The sequence below is a fragment of the Lacerta agilis genome, chromosome 17, assembly GCF_009819535.1.
Source record: "Lacerta agilis isolate rLacAgi1 chromosome 17, rLacAgi1.pri, whole genome shotgun sequence".
Classification (NCBI taxonomy): domain Eukaryota; kingdom Metazoa; phylum Chordata; class Lepidosauria; order Squamata; family Lacertidae; genus Lacerta; species Lacerta agilis.
In genome coordinates, this window is record NC_046328.1 from 22,051,443 (window position 1) to 22,074,429 (window position 22,987).

General features: G+C 47.9%; 1 protein-coding gene across 3 annotated transcripts in view; it reads left to right on the forward strand.

Moving 5' to 3' along the window:
* The window catches only part of SPTBN2 (spectrin beta, non-erythrocytic 2), an 89,699-nt gene extending 70,241 nt beyond the window's left edge, over window positions 1-19,458 (forward strand). For all 3 annotated transcript variants that reach the window (XM_033174451.1, XM_033174448.1, XM_033174449.1), the window contains 18 exons: window positions 705-851; window positions 1,328-1,591; window positions 1,806-2,030; window positions 2,949-3,038; window positions 3,732-4,004; window positions 4,798-4,928; window positions 5,234-5,438; window positions 6,307-6,681; window positions 7,157-7,401; window positions 7,924-8,062; window positions 9,218-9,302; window positions 9,795-9,991; window positions 11,426-11,574; window positions 12,379-12,454; window positions 13,942-14,177; window positions 15,040-15,213; window positions 16,806-16,848; window positions 17,929-19,458. In XM_033174451.1, coding sequence (XP_033030342.1) covers window positions 705-851; window positions 1,328-1,591; window positions 1,806-2,030; window positions 2,949-3,038; window positions 3,732-4,004; window positions 4,798-4,928; window positions 5,234-5,438; window positions 6,307-6,681; window positions 7,157-7,401; window positions 7,924-8,062; window positions 9,218-9,302; window positions 9,795-9,991; window positions 11,426-11,574; window positions 12,379-12,454; window positions 13,942-14,177; window positions 15,040-15,213; window positions 16,806-16,848; window positions 17,929-18,162 — 3,288 coding nt within the window. In that variant the 3' untranslated portion in view covers window positions 18,163-19,458. The remainder of the gene's footprint in view (window positions 1-704; window positions 852-1,327; window positions 1,592-1,805; window positions 2,031-2,948; window positions 3,039-3,731; window positions 4,005-4,797; window positions 4,929-5,233; window positions 5,439-6,306; window positions 6,682-7,156; window positions 7,402-7,923; window positions 8,063-9,217; window positions 9,303-9,794; window positions 9,992-11,425; window positions 11,575-12,378; window positions 12,455-13,941; window positions 14,178-15,039; window positions 15,214-16,805; window positions 16,849-17,928) is intronic.
* Window positions 19,459-22,987: the final 3,529 nt, after the last annotated feature.

Below are 22,987 nucleotides of genomic sequence, written 5' to 3' on the forward strand. Positions count from 1 at the left end.
CACGAACTACAGCTTCCAGAATTCTTTGAGGGGAAGCCATGATTCTTGAAAGTGGAACCATAGTGGTTAAAATGTGTTTTGTGAATGTGGCCTAACTAAAAATGTTCATCCTGTAATAAGACTCGAGCTAGACCTCACCTGCCACTGATGCTCTTTGACAGATTATGGATGCCCAGCCAATGTGAATTTGATACAAGTTACATTTATTTCTGTGTTGATTTATAAGCACAATATATGACAGCCATGGCAATTTAAAATGGTATCATGGTGCTTGAAATGTATGGTGCATGAATGTGGCCATAGTGAGCTTGGGATCAGCATGGGTCCCCCAGCCAGAGAGTCATATTCCCCCACCGCCATTTTAAAAAGGCAGAGCTCAGAATAGCCGTATCCTTTCTCTGAGATCAGAGGCAGCAAGTCCCTGAATGCCAGTTGCTGGGGAACATGAGTGGGAGGGGGCTAATGGCCTTCATTTCCTTCTTGTTGACTTCCCAGGGACACCTAGTGGGCCAGTGGTGGGAAACAGGATGCCATACTAGGCAAGTCTTCAATTGCAACCTCTTATGGTTGGCTCTCCTGCCCACCTACACTGAGAACTGAGATCCATTTAGGGGAAAGTTCTTTAACATTAGGTGTTCTTAGGGTTGCCGGCTCTCCTTAGGGGACCCTCACTCAATGATGCTCTCCTCCTGCCTTTCCTCCAGCTCACCCTGTGGATCAATGAGAAGATGCTGTCAGCTCAGGACATGTCGTATGATGAAGCCCGGAACCTCCACACCAAGTGGCAGAAGCACCAGGCTTTCATGGCCGAGCTGGCCTCCAACAAGGGCTGGCTGGAGAAGATCCAGAAGGTGGGTCTTCTTACAAAGCCCTGAGCTGGTGCTGAAACCTCCTTGCAGCGATGTCATCGGCCCTAGAAGCCCACTAATTAATACAGATGTGGCTGTGTAGAAATGCACGTTTTGCACATGCTCAAGGGAGCCCTTTGTTTTCATGCCCCGGCTACTTTATCGGAGAGGTGCTGGGGCTTTGAGCCTGCCTTAAAGCTTGGAAGCAATCTCTGTTATTCCCGTGGGTGGCTGTGGTTTCTTTGGAGGTAAGTTAAAGGAACACTCCCTTCTTCAGGTAAGCAGGCTGAATCATAGCAGATGATGATGATGATAGGGGACCTGAAACAAAATGTTGCTGGGTGGAATGTTCCTGCTGCTCAGGGGTCCAGTTAATCAGCTATGACCTGTTCCAGGATACCCCATTCCACTTCCACTCACACTTTTCCATTCCGCCCCCTGCAACATTTCCGTCAGCATCTGTGTCCTCCTTTCGGCAGGAGGGAGAGCAGCTGGTGGCCGAGAAGCCAGAGCTGGAGCCTGTGGTGAGGGCCAAGCTGGACAGCCTGCAGAAGCTCTGGGAGGAGCTGGAATCCAGCACCCGGAGCAAAGCTCAGTGCCTCTTCGATGCCAACCGCGCTGAGCTCTTCACTCAGAGCTGTTCCGCCATGGAGGCCTGGCTGAGCGGCCTTCAGGCCCAGCTGCACTCTGACGACTATGGGAAGGACTTAACCAGCGTCAACATTTTGCTCAAGAAACAGCAGGTGAGTGTGTGCTGTGCGGCAGGGGTGAAGGGCTTGGCTGTGGCTCTTTATTAATTTCCACCTGCACCAAACGCCTCTTCGGATGAAAGGGCCAAAATCTGCAGAAGCAGGGGAGGCTGCTGGGATGAAGCGGTAATGATGTCGCAAGCATTTGCAGAGCTGCAACACCCCACGATCCTTCTGCATTCCCAACACCTTCTTTCTCCACTCCCAGATGCTGGAAAACCAGATGGACGTGCGGGAGAAGGAGGTGGAGGGCCTCAAAGCCCAAGCGTTGGCCCTCAGCCCAGAGGACTCCAACACCGTGGAGGTGGATGGCAAACTGCAGGCAGTGGAAGACAGGTTTGCAGAGTTGCGGGCACCACTCAGGGAGCGCTGCGAGAAGCTGCTGGCCTCCAAGGAGGAGCACCAGTTCAACCGCGACCTGGAGGATGAAATTGTGAGTCGGGAGGGATCAGGAGAGGGAGAGCCGCTGTGCAGGGAGCCAGGGTTTCAAGGAAATGAGCACTACTGAGTAGGGAGAAGCAACCTGTTTCAGGCAGTACTATCAGATAGATGACTGCACCTGAATGGCACAGCCAGACCTTTTAAAGGGTTGGACCTAGTGGGAGAAGAGGGCCCATTTGGGCTCCATTGCAGGCACTGGAATGCCTTAGGATGCCAGAGATTTTATGCTGCTTTTATGTAATTTTTTAAAAATGTATATTTTCAGCATATCTGAATAGTTTATTGCTCTTTGGCCAACTAGGCCTAATGCATAAACACACTCATGCTACAGACAGTGACCATTTTGTGCATGTTCGATTGGTCCACGATGGCTGATGCATGCGCCGTTTTCTGTCCTGGAAAGGGGTGGGGCAGGTTTACTGTCATGATGACCTGGAACACAACCCCAGTGCAAATGGGGAGTTGCCTGTAATATGCATTTCACAGAGCCAAAATAAGCATCAACATAAGTACATGCAGAAAACATTGCCATATTTATTTTTAAAATTGTTTATAAGTATTCCCTCACAAATGCAGGGTGGTAAATTTATTTGCACCTATTTGATTTTCATGTGCAGTCAATAGTTTTCGCTTCTCCATAGCCTTTGAATTGCTCTTTGAATTGCTTAACAAATTTTGTGGTTCTATATTTATATTTTATGTTGTTGTGTCCTTTATCTTCATATATTGTATACCACCCTGGAATATATATATATTTAATTTAAGTGGTGGGATATTGTGTGTGTGATTTATTTATTTTTAAGTAACAACCCCTGCCCCCCATCAAATGAACGGTAAGATGACTCTTCCGCCGCTGAGTTTTTCTGCCTCTTGGCATTTCTTAACCTTTTTCTCTCCTTGTGTCCTGCAGTTGTGGGTGAAGGAGCGGATGCCCATGGCAGTCTCCACTGACCATGGCAAAGATCTTCCCACTGTCCAACTGCTGATCAAGAAAAATCAGGTAAGGCTTAGTTGGGTGTAGGCCTGGCACCTTCACTGTATATTTTTAGGCACCATGCAGAAATATTCCTCTTCCACCAGGCCTTTGGCTGATGAATATTCTACAGCCTTTTAAATGTGCCCATGGGAAGTGGGGGTTATTGTTTTGCTGTTTTATTTAACCCATTTCCTTGTTTTCATCTTGTGTTTTATTCTGCACCCCCCCTCCCCCGAGATCTTACGATAAAACGTGGTATGTAAATATAATAAAATCTAATAAAGTAAATAAATAAGTAAAATAAGAAAGGGAGACAAACATCTCTATCCACTTTCTCTGCACATCACCATACTGAATTTTACATGCCTTTGTCATGTCACACACACCCTTGCTCAAAAGAACGACAAGATGAGCCCTGCTGGATCGGGCCAAACACCCATCTAGCCCAGCTTCCTGTTCTCCACGTGGTTAACCAGATACCCATCATGAGAAGCTTGCAAGCCCAACAACTGGCATTCAGGGCACACTGCGTCCAGTGGCGGAGGGAGAACATAGCCATCGAGGCCAGTGGCCACTGATAGCCTTCTCTGCTCCAGGAATTTGACTAATCCTTTCCTAAAGCTACCCGAGTCGGTGGCCATTGCTGCCTCTTTGGGGGAGCAAATTCCAGAGTTTTAACCATACACTCTTCTTCTTCCCTCTTCCTGACACTTCCAGACCCTGCAGAAGGAGATCCAGGGCCACCAGCCACGAATCAATGACATCCTGGGGAGGTGGCAGGGGATGGCATGCAGTGGGCTGGAAGCGGAGCTGCAGGGGCGTGTGGAGGCTTTGCAGGAGATGTGGCAGGAGCTGCAGAGCCAGGTGGAGCAGCGGCATGGGCGCCTGGAGCAAGCGCAGATGGCCCAACAGTTCTATTTTGATGTTGCGGAGGCCGAGGCCTGGATGGGTGAACAAGAGCTGCACATGATATTAGAGGAGAAGGCCAAGGTCTGTGTTATATTTGCCTGTGTTGATTCATTAACCCACTCTGTCCTTTTTTGCATTTTAAAAAAACCAAAACAAAGCATGCAAAAATACTCATTCATTTAAAGGAGCATTTCTAGTTGTATTTAACTAAGAAACTTAAAAAAAACTGCATTGCAAAATTCTGATAAACATATTAGCTGGGGAAAGTGCAGATCATGCTGGTTCATATTGGAATTCACAAAATGCTTAATTTCTTGGGCATTCTTACCTGGGCCTTGCATTTCAGAAGAGCAGTGCCCTTCTCGCTAATCCTAGATGTGAGAATTCATTTGGTAGCATTAAAAAAAATTACTCTGCAAATCCTCAAATCTCTTCTTTATTGCGTCACACATTCCAAGGTTGCATGCTGAAAACTGGAGTGAGCGGGAGAGGGGAAAGCCTGAGAGCTGTGCTTAACTCCTCTCTCCCACTTGAGACAAATCCGCTCTGGAGTTGTCCTTTATGATTAGTAAGAATAGTTCTAGGACTTGGGACTTGCCAGAAGTTACATTTCTCTCTGATTGAAAGTTTGCCCCCTTTCAGCCCCAGAGGCTAGTTGCAGTTATTCAGCAGTGGTGAGAAAGGCACTCTGCACAGTCCCGGATGAACCCTTCTGTCACATAAAACATTTCGGGACTGAATCCTGATGTGGAATAACAGCTCTCAATCCTGGTTCAAATTTTAATGTCGCCTACCCCATCCTCTTTACCCCTGCTTCTGTTTCTGAAGGGGTGGGGGGAAGCAAACAAACAGGAACACCCTTCTTTCTTTCCAGGATGAACTGATAGCTCAGGCCATGGTGAAAAAACATCTGGTGATGGAGCAGGCTCTGGAAGACTATGCCCAGACCATCCACCAGCTCTCCATCCAGAGCCGTGATATGGTAAACAATGGGCATCCCGAGAGGTAAGGAAGCCTGCCATTCCCCTACCAAGACAGTTGGGGAGCCTCTCCCCACATGCCCCAGTTCCCTGCTGTGGCCCAAGTCCTGTTTTGGATGTCATTATACCCCTCTTTCTCCTGGAGATCTCAGGGCACGCACCTGTTGTGTTTACCAGCTTATTACATCACTCTTTTGTGGGGGGGGGGGAGAAGCCAATCAGGGATCCTGGGATTCCTTGCAAAATGACAACAGGGCCAGGGCTTTGGAGACCTGAATTCCTTGGCATCCATGGATGATGTGTGTCCCTCTCGCTTTCCCTTTTCTGCAGTGAACGGATCAATCTCCGGCAGGGCCAAGTGGACAAGCTCTATGCCAGCCTGAAGGACTTGGCTGAGGAGCGCCGGGCCAAGCTGCAGGAACAGCTCCGCCTGTGCCAACTGAAGAGGGAAGTGGACGACCTCGAGCAGTGGATCTCAGAACGCGAGGTGGTGGCTGCTTCTCATGAGCTTGGACAGGACTACGAACATGTCACGGTGGGTCTTCCCCTCCCAAGGGGTCCCTAACATACCCAGAGGCAGGAAGCACCCCTCCAGATCTCTAAACCTCCTTCACTGAGGTGGCTGGAGGGTGAACAGGGCACCCAAGTGATCCTAGTTCTGCACCGGGAAACCTCATATCAATGGTGCATTATTTGCCCTTTTGCATGCATAGCAGGTTCTATTCCACTTAGCTACATCCCTTCCCAGTAAGATTCCAGTCATCATAGTTCTGAATAAAGGGCTGATTTAAATAGGAACATAGGGAACTGCCTGCTGTGGAGTCAGCAATAAAACACCCTGTGTCTGAGAATTCAACTCTTTATTCAAAGAAACCAAAACAGTGCATGCCTAGTGATCACAGCAACTCTTTCTATCTAGTAGGTCTTGCCCCAGTGAGGCAATTGTCTTCCGACTGCTTTCTAAGGCTGCTCCTCCCCTGGGTCCTTCTCCAGTAATCTGAGGCTCCCTTGTCTTGTCTCTCTTTGCTCCACCCTCTTCATTCCTCTCTATGTTCTGGGAGACCAGGTGGGAGCGGAGATGGTTGCAGCAAGAGGGGGAGACACCCAGGCAGCCTGCATCATCTCTGCCTCTTGGCCCCACTCCTCTCCAGCCTCCACTCCTGCCTGCTCTCGGCCACAGACTCTTCCTGCTCACCAAACCCAGCTACCTCTTCAGCTTCTGACACCTGCTCCTCCCAGTCTCCCACTTTTCCCTCTAACCACTCATCATTGTCTGACCACCAATCCCCTGGCTCTGAGCCTTCTTCCCCTGGGGTTCCCCAGCTGGTGCCTCCCACTACTTCTCTGCATGAAGCCACTCCATGACAATTGGGACCTTTGCAGTGCTCTCTTCTTCCCTACAGATGCTGCGGGACAAGTTCCGGGAATTCTCACGTGACACCAGCACTATCGGTCAGGAGCGGGTGGACGCCGTCAACCGGCTGGCGGACGAGATGATCTCTGCCGGTCACTCCGAAAACGCTACCATCGCCGAGTGGAAGGACAGCCTGAACGAGGCCTGGGCCGACCTCCTGGAACTCATCGACACCCGGAGCCAGATGCTGGCGGCGTCCTATGAGCTGCACCGTTTCTACCACGATGCCCGTGAGACCCTCAGCCAGGTCCAGAACAAGCAGAAGCAGCTGCCCGATGAAGTGGGCCGGGACCTCAACACGGCAGAGGCCATGCAGCGGATGCACAGCGCATACGAGCACGACATCCAGGCGCTCAGTACCCAGGTGCACTTTGGAAACTGGGAAAGGGAATATAATCAGTGCAAGATCCAGACTCTGCCTACCAAGGGGGCAGAAGCCAAGCAGAGCAGCATCAGGAGAACAGTGGAGCAGTCTCCAATGAGCTTTTACGTTTTAATGCTTGTGTAACTTTTTAAAAATATACTTGTAAACCACTATTTCTTTAAATTATTTAACAAAAATAATCACATATCACTCAAAAATATTTTTTTGAACAACAAAATTGTTTCTTGAGTAATTGCTGATTAGGAAACTACACATTTTTGCCAAAAATCTGGAGATCAATTTGTACTAAGCATCGCTTTAACCTTGTTTCTACAAGTAAAGTCGCTCCCAACTCCAATGGTTAAAAAAGCAAACATCATTTGCCCTGCCTTGATCAAGGGCCTCGGTGGGAGCACCTGGGACACTCTTGATGGTGAGGGACCCTGACTCACCTGTGGCTTGTTTGGCTTGGCAGGTGAAGCAGGTGCAGGACGATGCGGCGCGGCTGCAGAAGGCTTATGCCGGCGAGAAGGCTGACGACATCCGGAGGCATGAGCAGTCTGTTAGTGAGGCCTGGTCTGACCTGCTCAGCAGCAGCAGTGGCCGCCGGCACCTCCTCCTTGACACTGTTGACAAGTTCCGCTTCTTCCGCATGGTGCGTGACCTCCTGCTGTGGATGGATGATGTCAACCTCCAGATAGATGCCCAGGAGAAGCCCAGGTAAGGGTCAATAGGAGCAGGTCTCTGTAGGTGGCAGGTCTAGTCCATAACTCACCCAGGCCACATTCACATCATACATTTAAAACACTATGGTGCCACTTTGAGTAGTCATGGCTTCCCCCCCCCCAAAGAATTCTGGGAACCGTAGTCCATTAAGGGTGCTGAGAGGTATTAGGAGAACCCCATTCCCCTCTGATAGGTCCCAGAGATCCTTGTGAAGGCAAATTCTTTGTTAAACCACTTTGGGAATTGTAGCTCTGTGAGGGGAATAGGGGCCTCCTAACAACTCTCAGCACTCTGAACAGCTCCCATAATTCTTTGGGGGAAACTGTAAGTGTTTAAAGTAGTGTGAATGTGGCCATCGTCGGATGTGTCCTTGTGGAATGATGTGCTGGGACCAGACTGGGCCTTTGGGTGTCTCGTCCTGCCCGTGCTCCGGCTCCCCACTTCTTGCCCTGCTCTGCTTAAACGTGATTTCTAGGGGAAAGCCTAGTAGCCAGCCTTTCCTACATTCCCCTACAGGGACGTCTCGGCAGCAGACTTGGTCATCAAGAACCACCAAGGGATCAAGGCCGAAGTTGAGGCCCGGACAGACAGCTTCAACGCCTGCATTGCCATTGGCAACGAGTTGTTGGCCAAAGGACACTATGCCTCTGACAAGGTGAGAAGGCCTCCCCTGAACTGATGCAACTATGGCTTGTTCTGCAAGAAAGGTGTAGTGATTTTGGAATTATGCACTTTTTACAGCTCTACATGGTGGTTGGTTTTTTTCAGTTTAAGATAGGCAAGGTAAGTCCCTCTTGCCTTTAAATGAAGGAAAAAGAGATTTATGAAGAGATGCAGAAAGAGACCAGGGCTTAGTTTTGGCATTCGCTGAGCCTTGCATCACAGCTGGATGATAATCTTTCCTCTCCTGAGATGTTCTGCAGCCACACAATCGATAAAAGACCGGGGACGTTTTTCCTCTATTGGCAGCTGCTTAGGTCAAGCTGTTTGTCCATCTAGCCCACCACTGTCTACCACATGCATAGGCAAACTCGGCCCTCCAGATGTTTTGGGACTACAACTCTCATCACCCCTGACCACTGGTCCTGTTAGCTAGGGATAATGGGAGTTGTAGTCCCAAAAACATCTGGAGGGCCGAGTTTGAATATGCCTGGTCTACCTGGAGATGCCACAAATTAACAAACCTGGGCTGTTCTGCATGCAAAACAGGTGCTCCACCAATAAGCTCTAACCCTTCCCCTAGAAATAAAGTAAGATACTAGTCCTCATGGTGATCAATAAATGGTTTATTTAAGTAGGAACATAGGGAAACTGCCTTGGTCTGCCTGGTTCAGTACTGAGTACACTGACTGACAGTGGCTTTCCAGGGTGTCTTCCCCAATACTACCTAGAGATGCCAGGGATTGAACCTGAGGCCTTCTACATGCAAAGCAGATGCTCTGCCACTGAGCCACAGCCCTTCCAACATTTAAGTACTCTTTTAACATGTCCCCAGTGAGGTAATGTGAGCATAGGAGCTAAGAAGAGCTCCACAGCTGGATCAGACCAAAAGGGGCCTGTCTAGTCTAGTATTCCATTTCCCACAGTAGCCATAGAGAGACAAATTCATGGAGCAGCAGGCTAATCCCCTTTTAAAGCCATCAAAGCTGGTGGTCTTTGTCACATCTTGAGGTAGAGAGTTCCACAGGTAAACCTATGTAAAGCATAAAGTAGACTGCCCCAACATTCAGTTTAATTGGGATGACTCTGAATTACTACCCCCCCCCCCAGCTAAGCTCCCTCTGCACCTCTCTGCTTTTGTTTTGCTCAGATTGCAGAGAAGTTGACCCAGCTGCAGGACCGACGCAAGGAGATCAATGACAAATGGCGGGAGAAAATGGACTGGTTACAAATTGGTAAGTGGGTGAGGGTGTGTGGGCCTGAGGATTCGGGGAGTGGGGCTTCAGAGGGCTTGAGTTCATTTTGGGGCAGGCTCAAGGAACTCAGGGATGTCATGTGTGGATGCAGCGCACATTATCCCCACAACAACTTTTTCTGGGTAGGTTTTTCTGAGAGGTGGTGACTTTAAACCAAGGGCACCAGCAGAACTTCATGGCTAAGCTCAGGCCTCTGTGGTCCCAAGAGGGAGGTTCTGCTTCAGGCACCATTGCCATTATAAGAGAATGAGGGAGATGCCCACGGTCAGTTCTGGCACCTCTTTTTCTGGAAAAATAGTACTGCTCACGAGGGAACATGGCCCTTAGGCTGAAGAAGGTTCACCATCCCTGAACTAACAGCAAGAACTTGAGACTCAGGATTTGGAGCCCTCACCACTGACTCCTCTCTCTCTCTCTCTCTCTCTCTCTCTCTCTCTCTCTCTCTCTCTCCATCCCTCCCTCTGACCACAGTCATGGAGGTGCTGATGTTTGGGCGGGATGCTAGCATGGCGGAGGCCTGGCTTTCCAGCCAAGAGCCAATTGTGCGTTCTGCAGAGCTGGGTGGCAATGTGGACGAAGTAGAGAACCTCATCAAGCGCCATGAGGGCTTCCAGAAATCAGTTGCTGCCTGGGAGGAGCGCTTCCTGGCACTGGAGAAGCTCACGACGGTCAGTGGGTGAGATCAGGGAGGGCAGGGGGTCAGGTGAATCCTTGGGAGGCTTGTGGGAAGTGCCCAAGTCAGCTGTCAGCCACTGACCCTTGGTGCCAGTCTTCACATTACACCAGCCTGGTTCTCAGAGGTAAATTTCCTCAGCATGAAGATTCTGCTTCCAGCAAACAGCTCTTCCTAGGTCAATCCTCCATGAATTTGTCCGGTCCTTTTGGTTGTCCCAAAGACCCATCTCACAATGAGGGCAATAAGGTGAAGGCAATTGCTTCCTGAATTCCTCAGCTCCAGACCCAGGGGTCAAATGCAGCCTCTGTTTCTGGCTCTCACAACTTTTCCCGGGCCACATCCCCTCTCCAGCCCTACTGCACGCCCTGAATGTTTCTGCCCGGCTGGAACATGTCCTTGAACACCTCTTGTAGAAACTAGACTAGAGGTAACATTTACATTCATTGCTCCACCCAACCGTTGCCTCTGGCCCTGCTGACCCCTGGCATATGGCGCTCAAAAAGTTGCCCATAAGAGAATGTTCCTCACCCCTGATGTGTGGACCTGCAGTAGGGTCTGCTGCTATGGACAGAAACCATGATCCAAAGGCAACCTCTGCTTTGGCCCTCTTCCTCTTGAAGGAAAGTACCTCTAGCCAGGACTTGTGCCAGGCCTCCCCTTACGCAGAGAGACGTGGTTGCCTCAGGCAGCTGACTTCGTGTATTAAAAGTGCTCCACCATGGCAGGCAGGACTTTTTTTTTCAGCCAGAACTCTCTGAGCTGGCATCCTGGGCTCCCCTTCCAAAGTGGCTGAAGTTGAAGCACGCCAGGCAGAGCACTTCCCCTTTGGCCTGTGTTCTCACAAATCACAACCCCCCCCACTTTCTCCTATATCTGTTGGGGCCTGCCACCCCAAGCCTGATCCTGACAGGGGGGCCCATGATATCTCTTCACATTTTCTTAAAACTTCTGTCATGGCCAAACTAGACATCTCATAGAACAGAATCATAGAATAGTGGAACTGTAGAGTTGGAAGGGACCCCAAGGGTCATCCAGTCCAACCCCCTGCAATGCAGAAATCTCACTAAATGAGTCATTAGAAAACATGTCCACACCTCCTTATTTAAACTGGCATGCCTTCTAACTTTGGCTCTTATCGCCTCCCACATGACTCATGTAGCGCCATGCCTTTACCCTGGCCTTCGATACTAGAGATATTTTTCAGACGCACCCTATCCTTCTGATTGTAATTTGTTTTAAAGGAGTTTAATGTTGCCATTCTCTATTGTAACCCTTCCTGGGACCTTAATGATGAAAGGTGGGCAAGAAATATGAGTACATAAATAAAATGCTCTCCTTACCTAAACTATAAAGAAAAGAAAAAGGACCCAACCTTAGCTTATTTTTGACAACCTTGTTCCGTCACTTTTTTCTTCTTTTCCGCCAGCTGGAAGAGAATGAACGTCGCCGACGTGAGCAGGAAGAAGCGAGGAAAAAGAGGCCCCTGACTCCACCTCTGCCAGAACCCACAGCCACGATGCCACAGAACCAGCATCTGGAAATGCCACATGCTCCCAATGCCGGCCATGACGCCCGGTGAGAGTTGTTTCAGGGGAAGAAGGACATTTGTAGTAGCAGAGCAGGCAGAATGCTGTGACCAATTCAGTACAGAAGAAAAGTAGAATGCAAAATTAAATCAAATCCACTCCACAACCGTTGTTCTAACACCTAATATTATTTTTAAGAATTAGGAGGAAAGTGTGTTTGTATGTGTTTATCGTGAAAATTATATTTGCAGGAACTGGGGATAGCGGAGAGAAGAAAAGGCTGTTAAAGGAAATGGTTGATTACCCACCTGAATATTTAATGGAAAGATAAATTGGATGGGTGGGGAAAGATTTATTTTATTTTATTTAGCCAGCCTCAATTGAGAACTTTCTGGTGGTAGGAGCTATTTGACAGTGGAACAGACTGCCTTGGAATGTGGTGGACTCTCCTCCCTTGGAGGATTTTAAGCATAGGTTGGATAGCCATCTTCCTGGGAATTATTCAGCTGTGATTCCTATGTCATTAGGGGGTTGGACTTGATGACCCTTGGAGTCCCTTCCAGTTCTATGATGAGAGATTCAGGTCAGCACACAGTATGAAAGGACAATAACTGTATTATAGAGCAGGAATCAGAAATGAAACATCGTCAAACTATTGTGCCTTCTCTGTAGAGGCACGCACTCCCTCTGAGCCCCCCAAAAGACAAGCATTTGCAAAATGCTGGCAGCAAGCCACAGGGTTGCAGCAGCAAAATGCAACATGGGAGATAAAGAAGTGAGGGTCTCTCCACAGATGTACTGTGACCTGGTGTGCTTGAACTTCAGCACAGACTTACACACCTGTCTTCCTCAGGAGCCCTGGAGAGCGAGGCTTGTCACTGGAGTTACCATCTCTGAACGGGATTGACCCCGATTCCGAGTCTCCACAGGTGAGGCATGGATACTAAGGAGTGATGACTAGGGGCGGGATTGGGAGACACAGAGGTGATTGGTTGGCAAGTAAGGCCTGAGGTGGAATCCTAGAACCATAGAGTGGCAAGGGATGGATAGTCAACCTTGAGTTAAAAAAGAAAATTCCACTCGGTTTTCCCAAGAGAGAAAAAAAATTGCATTGGGTTCTAAACCATTCATCAGCTGTTCTGTAGTTTTGGAAGCCCCCAGTGGCTCAGAGGAAGGAGAAAGAGAACACAGGATCTCTTAGTGGTGTGGCACTTTGGTTAGAATGTCAGACTAGGACTCGAGAGATGCCAGGGCAAAGTCAGGAAGTTAAAGGGTGAATTGGGCCAGTCATCAACGTAACCTACTTCATAGGGTTGTTCTGAAGATAAAACTGGGGAAGGTGGAGAGAAGTATAAAGCTTGGTGGGATATAAATTGAATAAATAAATACCAATAAATTATCCAAGTCCCAAGCTGCCCCTTAGACCTACTACTATCCCCCCTCCCCGCCAAACACCTATGCCAATGCAGGTGTGTTTCATTTCAAAATCCAGCTTTTGGGAAAGTCTCACGCTTCACTCTTTCCCAGCTATAACCAAACTTAACTGGCTCTTGATGCCATTTCTATGCTGGATGTGCAGGGAGTAGCTTCAATTCCTGCACATCTGCTATAGAAGTACAATAGGTTGGCGGAAGAGGGGTGGATGGATGGAATTTCCTGTCTTCACTGGTGTGGAATTCCTGGTCCCCTCTGCTGATCAGGGAGGTAGTCCAGTACAAGGGGAATTTTCTTAATTTTACATGATTTTTCCAAACTACTTTTTGTTAGCTTACAATATAAATGTTGTAAATAATAATAATGATGTATTCTATTCATGTCCCACCTTCCTCCCATTGAGGAACTTGTGCAGTCTTCGCATTTTCCCCATGCCACTTATTATTCTTCCTCAATTGTTTTCTCCCACTGGCAGCATTTATAATGTAAGCTCCTTGGGACTGAGATTTGTCATTTATATATTTAGCTTACATTACTCTGCAAAGCACCAAATAAAGCTATAACAGCTCTGCAGAAATAGATGAGAAAAGACATCCTTCCTTACTCCCACTCCTCTCTTCCTGTGAGCCACAGCTGAAGCCCTGTATAGCTTTGTAGGCCAATGGGCATGTTCAGAAAATGAAATCTTGGCATTATTTACTAACTAAGGTTAGTGGCTAACTCGCCAGGATCTGGAAAGCAGCTTAAAACTCTGGCTTCATATTCTTACTTGACCATTGTTTCCTAGTTCAAATGCAACAGGAAACTATGGTTAACTGTGGCTTTCTAGTTTCTTCGCTTGCATGAAGGAAGAAGTGAGGCAGCTGCACAAAGCTTGTTCGTATCTTGGTGGAAAAGCGGTCAGTAGCAAGGATACAACAACTAAAAAGGGTGTGTGTGTGTTTTTAGAACCCCATAACTCAGTCCCTCCTGTCTCTTGCAGATTTCAGAGACATCTGGTACGGTAAACGGGTCACGGATGGATTCCTTGTCAAAGGGGAAGGAGCCCAGTCCAACCCAATCTCCTCAGCTCCATTCCAAACCGCCTGCCCACAGCGATCCCACTCAGTTAGCCTCACTGGCCCCGCGCACGCCAGACCCCTCGGCCTCAGAGCAGATGGAAGGGATGTTGTGTCGGAAGCAGGAAATGGAGTCACATGGCAAAAAGGCAGCCAACAGGTGAGCTTTGCATGTTTGTGTATGTGAACCTGGGGTGCTGGATAGGCTTGCCATATGTCAGGAAAATTCTGTACATGTCCTGGTTTTCGGGTGTAAAAATGGTGTTGGGAGAATTTTGTCAAATTGGCAAAATGTCAGGGAAATTTATGGCAATGTGATGGGAAAAGCTCAACAATTTTTGGGTCTCTCTAAAATAAAGCTCAACAACTTTGCGGCTGTCCAGAATTTTATGTTTTGAAAGTAAACCCTAGTGTTGGAGAATGTTTCTATTGTGGGCATAAGACAAGGCCATTGAAACCTTGAGTAAAATCTACCTATCTATCTGCCTATTTCAGTGGCAGAGTGTCTGCCTTGCATTCAGAAGGTCCCAAGTTCAGTCCCCAACATCTCTATGTTAGACTGGGAAGGACCCTGGAGAGTCGCTGCCAGTCAGTGTAAACAATACAAAGCTTGGGTGGACCAAAACTGTGCCCCTGTCTAATGATCTCCTATGTGAAATAGTACCGTATCATCATTTTGTTTATTCATTTCAACGTTAGTCTCTAAGTCAGCGTACAGTAATGTTAAAAAGATACTATAAACATAAAATCAACCATAAAGTCCGAAAACTTTCTTAAAACACTTGCTGAAGTAAAATAAAAGACTTGAATTCAAAGAAGTTGCTACAGTGGTTTCAGTCCCTAAAATAAAAACACATACACAGGAATAAAGTTTGCAAATCATTCCGGACTTAAACAGACACAACTTCTGCTGCTTCTAGCCCAGTGTGGGGAGGGGGGGGGAGTGCAGCTTTTGGGTGGCTGGGGAGTGAAGGGGGTCCCTGAGAGATGCTCACAGCTCCCTTCTTACCCCACCTTGCCAGGTCCTGGCAGAACATCTACTGCATTGTCCGGAAGGGCAGCCTGGGCTTCTACAAGGACAGCAAGAGTGCCAGTCACGGCATCCCTTACCATGGCGAAGTGCCCATCAGCTTGCAAGGGGTGCAGTGCAACGTCGCTCTGGACTACAAGAAGCGCAAGCACGTCTTTAAGCTTGGGTAGGTCAGCAAGGTTCTTTCAGTCAAGTGGCATTGACCACACTTACTGATTTAATGTTCTCCTTGTTTCTGAATGTACCACTGGATGCTCTCTGCCCATGCAGCTTAACTGCCGTGACTCACAGCTGTGGATGAGAGGACCTGTCGATTTTGGTTCCCTCCATTTCTCATTTTTCCAATCTCAAACTTGCTTCTCCACGTTTCCACAGCGATTCTTATTTATAATCTTTGTGAAGATTCTTCAGCGTTTTTGTGAGCATTTCTTCTTTACACAGCTTTGACCAAAGCACACATATACACAAGCAGTTACAGGTGGGTAGCCGTGCTGGTCTGCCATAGTCGAAACAAAATAGAAAATTCTTTCCAGTAGCACCTTAGAGACCAACTGAGTTTGTTCTTGGTATGAGCTTTCGTGTGCATGCACACTTCTTCAGATACCAATTTTCTATATACACAAGCAGTTTCTCCTAATATAATGCATGCTTTGTGTGTTATTTTCACTAAAATAATTTGCTTTTATGTACCCTTTCCTCTAATACATGCATTCTTGTGTAAACATTCTTTGGTGGGAGAACTGCATAGCAAATTTTGGTGGGAGAACTGCATAGCAGTGGGAGAACTGCATAGCAAATTTTGGTGGGAGAACTGCATAGCAAATTTTGGACGAGTGCAGATTTTGAAGGATGGCTCTGCTTTGGTTTTCGTATTGTTTCAGAAAGTGCAAATTTGAAAAATTCAACATTAAATTCAAACTGAACTGAATGTCTCTCACAGCCTTGGGGGTCATGTGAGCTGTGGGCTGGGGAATCTTATTGTAGCTCTCAGCCCTGGGAATCTTCAGAAGTGTAGTGAAAGCGGCTGCAGATCAGTTCACAGAATTTTCAGCACCCACCACAGTGCAAAAGTACTGTTCTAACAGCACAGTCCCATGCTGTGTTACTGTCAGGTAACCTTGTCTACAGGTGATAAGGGGGCAACAGAAAACAGATCAATTTTAGGCCATTTGGTTTCCCTTTATTGAATAAATGAACATAGAGGAGCATTGCAGGACGGTCCCAACAGTATATAAATCAATGTGGATATCCTGAAATATACAGAGATATCTTTAATTTTTAGCCATTCATTCATTTGCATTTGCTAGTGAGAAATTTAGTAACGTGTAAAAAGGTAGGAAGGAAGACAACACCTAAATATTCAAACTCAGCTTATTCAGTTTATATTGTATTGTCTTATATTGCACCTTGAATTGCAGTGGGTGGGGGTCCTGGATCTTGTTTCCCATAAAGGAAGCAGGTGGGTGTTTTTTCCGGTAGTTTATTCATAGTAATATCTTATGATTGTGTGCTGACTTTTTATTGATAAATATGTTTAAAAAAAAAATAAAAGGCAAGCATGTTTAGGACTTTGTGTTTTGCACAAAGTAGTGTGACTCATTTTTTAGCCACACTTCTGTGAATCCTAGCTCCTGTTAGCAGAGGGATTGGAGTTTGGATATGATCCACAGACAGGCAACAGGGCGATTCTTAACTTCCTTTTCTCTCTCTCTCTCTCTCTCTCTCTCTCTCTCTCTCTCTCTCTCTCTCTCCTTGCAGGTTAGCGGATGGCAAAGAATTTTTATTCCAAGCCAAGGATGAGGTGAGTAGAGGTCCAATTCTGCAAATCCTGCTTCTAGAGGACAGGCGGCTACAAGGCCTCCTAGCCCCTCCCCAACCATGAAGCCAAATTGCGCCCCTTATTTCAGCTCCAACTCTTCCTCCTACAATAGCATCGGGAACAGCCTGGTTTGGGAGCTGCTGAATCAGACTGATGGTCCATCTAGCTGCATTCTAGCACATCAAGTGGCAGTGGCTCTCTGGAGTATCCAATGGGCCTTTTCCCTAGCCAAGCCTTGAGATGGTGGGGATAGTTTGTAAGGGTGCTGGGAATTGTAGCTCTGTCGGGCATGAACTGCTGTTCCCAGGATTCTTTGGGGGGAGACAGGTGCTTTGAATGTGTGCTGAATGTGCTTTGAATGTACGGTGCAGGTGTGCTGCTCAAAAGATTCCAGTGCTGCTCAAAAGCCATACCCTTTGACCTGTGTGCCCCTCCTCCTCCTGATCTCAGGATTGGGACAGGCTCTAGATGTTTCTTGCCCTCAGGAAAATAGTTTCCTCTGCCTCCAATGCTAAGAGTCAAGTGCCACAGATTAAGTAGCCAGAAGAGCACTGTCCATGCACAAGAAAGGAGGTCATAGCAGGATTGGGGTGGGGAGGGGGGAGCGTTAAGGTTTTCAGAGGTACAAAAATGGGGGGGGGGCAACCCCAGAACAGCCCAATGAGGATCAGGTGTTCTATGGAATGTTGACTGAAAAATCAAGGGTGTATTTTAGAGCAACACTTAGTTGCAGCTCCCACTTGTGTCTGAACCTGCAGCAGCCAACATTGTGCCATCCAGATGTTTTGGACTACAGTTCCCATCAACTCGGGCCATTGGCTGTGCTGGGAGAGGCTGATGGAAGTTGGAGTCCATGAGACCATAAAATGAAAGAAGCTGCCCATCCGTGCCAGACCAGCCTCAGATTCTGAAGCCCTTAATATCCACCCTCCCTTATATACCCCTTAGAGGGGGAATGGTGCCATTTCTCAAGGTCATGCTGGGGGGAAAGCACTCCGCACATGCTTAGAAGCACTATCGGCTCATGCTTTGCCCCCTCTCCCACTTCTTCCCCAAACCCAGGCTGAGATGAGCAGCTGGATGAGAGTCATCAATGCTGCAGCTGCCAGCTCCCCAACGCCACAAGGCCCCGCAGAGGACCAGCCGCCACTCATTAGCAAAGGAATGACCCGGGCCTTGACCATGCCTCCCGTCTCGACTAACAGTGCCCCGGAAGGGACCGTCACTCTGCGTAGCAAAGAGTCCAAGGAAAAAGACCGCGAGAAACGCTTTAGCTTTTTCAAGAAGAACAAATAGGGGACCACACCCGGAGAAGTGGAGCAGGGTGGGGGCTGCAGCTGCCGAATCTGTACAGAACTGATCATCAGAGTGGGCATGGCAGGGGGCTTTGTACTGTGGGGGGGGGAGGGAGGGGCCGGGGCATGACACAGCTGATGGAGACCACAGTTGTTTTTCTTTTTTTAGTACTGCAGATTGCATGAAGCATCTTCAAACTTTACGAGGAATGCCTCTCCTCCTGCCTCCCCACCCTCCAACAAAAGAAAAAAAACCTAAACAAGCCATGCTGCCTCTATCGAATCACGTTTGCAGAAGCCCCTGGCAGAGATGCTGCATTGGAGGGTGGGGGGCAGGCTGCCTTGAGATGGGAGGGAGGGGGTTGATGAACTCTGGGTGTGATGGGGGGGTGCACATCTGGGTCATCGAGTGATGGGTGCTGCGCAGGTCATGGGGAGAGGGAGGAGGACGGCCCGCTACTTCCATTCAATAGGAGCAGAGGGATCCCGACCTTTCTGGGATTGCAACGGCATGAGCTCTGTGCGAAAGTTTCCATTTCCAGGTGCCATCAAAACTTTGTCGGAGGTGAAATGGACAGTTCAGGGTTGTGTCGTTGAGAATCTTCTCCTATGATCTCATCCCTAGCCAGGAAATGCTTCCACTGCCTGAGGAGCCCCACCACCTCACCCCATTTTCCTCCCTGCGATACCTGGTATGCTCCATCACGTTTTTGCAGCCTCCTGAAATGCGCCCTGTCCTGAAGGCTGACAGGAAGGAACAAGATATGGTTGGTTTTGAAGAAAGGCCTCTTTTCTCAGTGCACTGCTGGACTCAACCCTTGCTCTCTGTCTTTCCCCAATTTTTTTTTTTTAGCTAAATCATGTCCCCAGCAGCTGTCTAAAAACAGTAGCTAAGCGACCTTCTCAATGGATAAGGAAGAGTTCCCCTTTAATTAAGGACCCCGGTCTTTGGCTTTCATCAGGGATGGGTAGAAGTTAGATTGGAATCTTGTTAGTAGATCTCTGTTTTGTGGTAGATCGGCAAGGGGTTTTGACTCCTAATGGTACGACAATATCAACAACTGCCTCCTGCCTCAAATCAGATTGCTTTGGGAGGGAGTAAGCAGGAGTGGATTTTTGTATGAAAGGATTGATTTGTGATACTGATACTGGATGCTGATCACTACTTCCTGGACTCAGCACGTGCTCAGAGGGCACACTTTTCATCCTTAATTCTTATTAAGTCCTCAGTACATTTGCTCAGTTGAGCTCCTGTTGCACCTGGCTCCAGGTGGTAGATCTCAGGGTTGTAGTGGGGGGAAAACAAAGTAGATCCCTCAGGCCAACACTCTGCCCAGGCCTGGATTAGGGTTACGCTACCTAAGCAGGGAGAGGGTGTTTGAATGGAGGCATTGTGGGTGAGCGAGGTAGAGGGGTAACCCCCCCCCCCCCCAGTCTTTGAAACTGCCTCCTCCACTGTGATTCTTATAATTTTGCAGGCCTCCAGACTGGGAGCAGAACCGGGATAAACAGGTGGTTACAGGAGAAGGGCAGAAGTACTGCATGAGACAAGTTTAGCTTTCTTCTGTCTACCAAGGCCAGTTCCAGGTTTTTGGGGAGTGGGGGCTGGCAAAGTACCCCTCTGGACCCAGGCTTATTGGCCAGCTGGTTCTTGAAAACCAGCAGCCAATTTTATTTTCCCACAATACCCTTGGTACACACACACACACACACACACACACACACACACATGCTTTGCTGGCTGGGACTGATGGAAGTGGTAGTGCAGAACATCTGGAGGTCACCAGGATTGGAAAGACTTGTTCTACAGCAGTGGGGCAGAGCTGCATCCCAAGAAACACCTTCTGCCAATCACAATTACCTATGGCTCTGGTAATCCGTGCCACTGTTATAAAGTCCATTCACACACCCCTGCCTTTTTCTGGCCTTGATTTCCTCATTTTGTATGAGCTCAAACATCTAATCCAGCAAAACTCTCAAGCAGCGCCTCTTGTAAGTTCTCAGCATCTGTTATACCAGCCTTCTCCAACCGGATGCCCTCCAGATGTTTTAAACGACAACTCCCATCAGCTCCAGGTAACATGTCTATGCTACTTGGGGCTAATGGGAGTCGGGGTCCAAATCACTTACAAGGCTTCATGCTGGAGGAGATTACGGTATATGGAAGTATCCTGTCTGTGAACATGGACATTTCTTTCTGCACTACCGTGGCTCATAGCAGCTTCTATACTTGCCAGCCGCAGGTCCAGTCTCTGCATCCTGTGGCCATGAGTCAATCTGTTCTGTCTTAAAAGGGAGACTTTGGAATCAAAAGGGAGCAAATGCATTGTGTTCTGGGCAGTGGGTTTTTTTTTTTTTTTTTTTTTTTTTTGCAAAGCCTGTCCTGAAAATAACTCCACTCTGGGCCCCTTTTTAAGAAAAAAAGAAGCAGGAAAGTTTGTTGCTGAAGGTTATATTGAAGGGAGCCAGTTTACACGGCTGGAACATGTGTATCTGGGTGGTGGTGGTTGGGTATTGCAGGAATCATGTTACTTTGCCCGGTTGTAGGAACTGAGGTTGCTCTGTTGGGTCTACCTGGATTCATTGTCCATCCACACCTCACCAGCTTGCCTGATCTCCACAGGCGTGGAATTCCGCTGCTGATCTTCGCCATCCCGCACAGCTGTGTCCTTGCTCCATTCCCATTTTTCTAGCTCTGGTTTTTGACCTGTGTGTGCCTTCCTTTTCATAATCATATGCTGCCCTGCCTGCTACACTTCCAGCCCCCAGCCCCACCCCCTTGCCATGTGAAAATAACACTGCACCGTCACCCTTGCCACAAAGGATGCAGAGGCTGCCCCAGCGCAGGGCCCACAGCAGGGTGCGCAAAACCTAGAGAGCAGCCATCGCCCGCCTCCCGACAATCTGGATTACAGAAGGCGACTTGGGAAGAGGGTTCTGTTTCTGAGGGAGGGGGCCTGGCTTTTAAAAGCAAGGCACTCTGTGCCTTTCCAGCATACCTGTCGGGTCCCTGCTCCCAAGCAGCATCCCAGTGGTGTATCCGTGCTTGTGGGAGACTGTTATTCACGTGTTTGCAGTGGCATCTGTTCCGATCTTTTTGGACAAATAAAAAGAATCTGTGTAGAGAGTAGCCAGCCTGTTTCGTTCCTGCCCACGTGTTGCGACGGCAGCAAAATCTGAAATTCCCTCCCTGTGTTGCTGTCTCTGTGTTAAAAGGCAAATAGGCTGAGCAGGATCTTATTTACTTATTTATTAAAATACTTGTATACCACCAAATGATAAAAAATATACCGCAGTGGTTCACAACATTAAAAAGATAAAAACCATATAATAAAAGTGTCCCAAAGTTAAAACAAATTTAAAAGCAATTAAAAAAAAAAAGGTCTGCTTGGTCAGTTGCTTTTTTAAGATGGAGAGAGCTGCCTGATGAGCCAAAATATAGGCAGGTGAAGCTTTCCAATGCGGAGAAAAGCTTTGACTTGTCTTGCTAGTTACTCTGCAAAAAGTGATAATACAGGGACATGTATGGATTTGGTATTTTCATGCCCCTTGACAGGGTCCCCTTTGCTGATCACCAGAGCCATTTGTTGCTGCAGTTCTCACCCTTGCCACCTACAAACCTCTTACCCCTCTGCCCTTTTTCTCTGGGGAACAGTGAAGATTGGGCTCAGAATGAGTGGCTGCAGGGAGGGAGGAGGAGAGACGCATGCACTGTATCTTGCCCAAGGGTTTCCCTGGAGAGTCAATGCCAGTATTGAGCTAGAAAAGCCTGACTTGGGGCAAGGCAGCTGCTCCTGTTAAAAACCCTGAGTCTGCAGCATGCAACACTTTTAACTGGTGCACCCCAAGAGGAGACCAGTCATTTGAAGTGGAAACATGATTGGATAAGTATTAGTTACAGGTGGGTAGCCGTGTTGGTCTGCCATAGTCAAAACAAAATCAAAAATTCTTTCCAGTAGCACCTTAGAGACCAACTGAGTTTGTTCTTGGTATGAGCTTTCGTGTGCATGCACACTTCTTCAGATACCTGAAGAAGTGGTATTCTTCAGGTATCTGAAGAAGTGTGCATGCACACGAAAGCTCATACCAAGAACAAACTCAGTTGGTCTCTAAGGTGCTACTGGAAAGAATTTTTGATTTTGTTTTGGATAAGTATTGTTCACCGAAAGAGGGGAGACGCCTCCACCCCCACCACAGCCTTCAGGCTTCTTTATAGACTGGCTACTGCCATCAGCTTCCTTCAGTGTAACTTCAGGCTGCCACCTTTTTCTTTAAAAAATAAATAAAAAGGCTGACAGTGCTTCTATGTCTTTAACAGACATAGCATGGGCAAAAGTTTAGCATAAAAGAAGCCCTAGTAATACTGAACAACAACCTAGTATTGAACAACAGTAAACCAGAGCCCATCTCTAGTGCATTGCAGGGAGTTGGAAGAGACCCCAAGGGTCATCTACTCCAACTCTACAATTCTGTGATTCTATTTGCCCTGTCAATAGCCAGTAGCCATTATGGTTGTGCTCTACCTCCACTGCCAAGAGATAGCATGCCGAAATGCCAATTGCTAGGAATCAAAAGTGGGGGAGGAGAGTGTTGCACTCAGGTCCTCCTTGCAGGCTTCCCACAGGCATCTGGTTGTCCAATGAGAGAACAGGATGCAGGACTAGGTGGGCCTTTGGCCTGATCCAGCAGCCAGGCTCTTCTTAAGATCTTAACAACTGCCAGGGAGACTCACAAGCATGAATTATGTCTTGTCTGCTAATTGATATCCACTTACCGGTAACTATCACTGTCCATAGCATTCAGTAGGCATCTCCTCTGTGATGCTT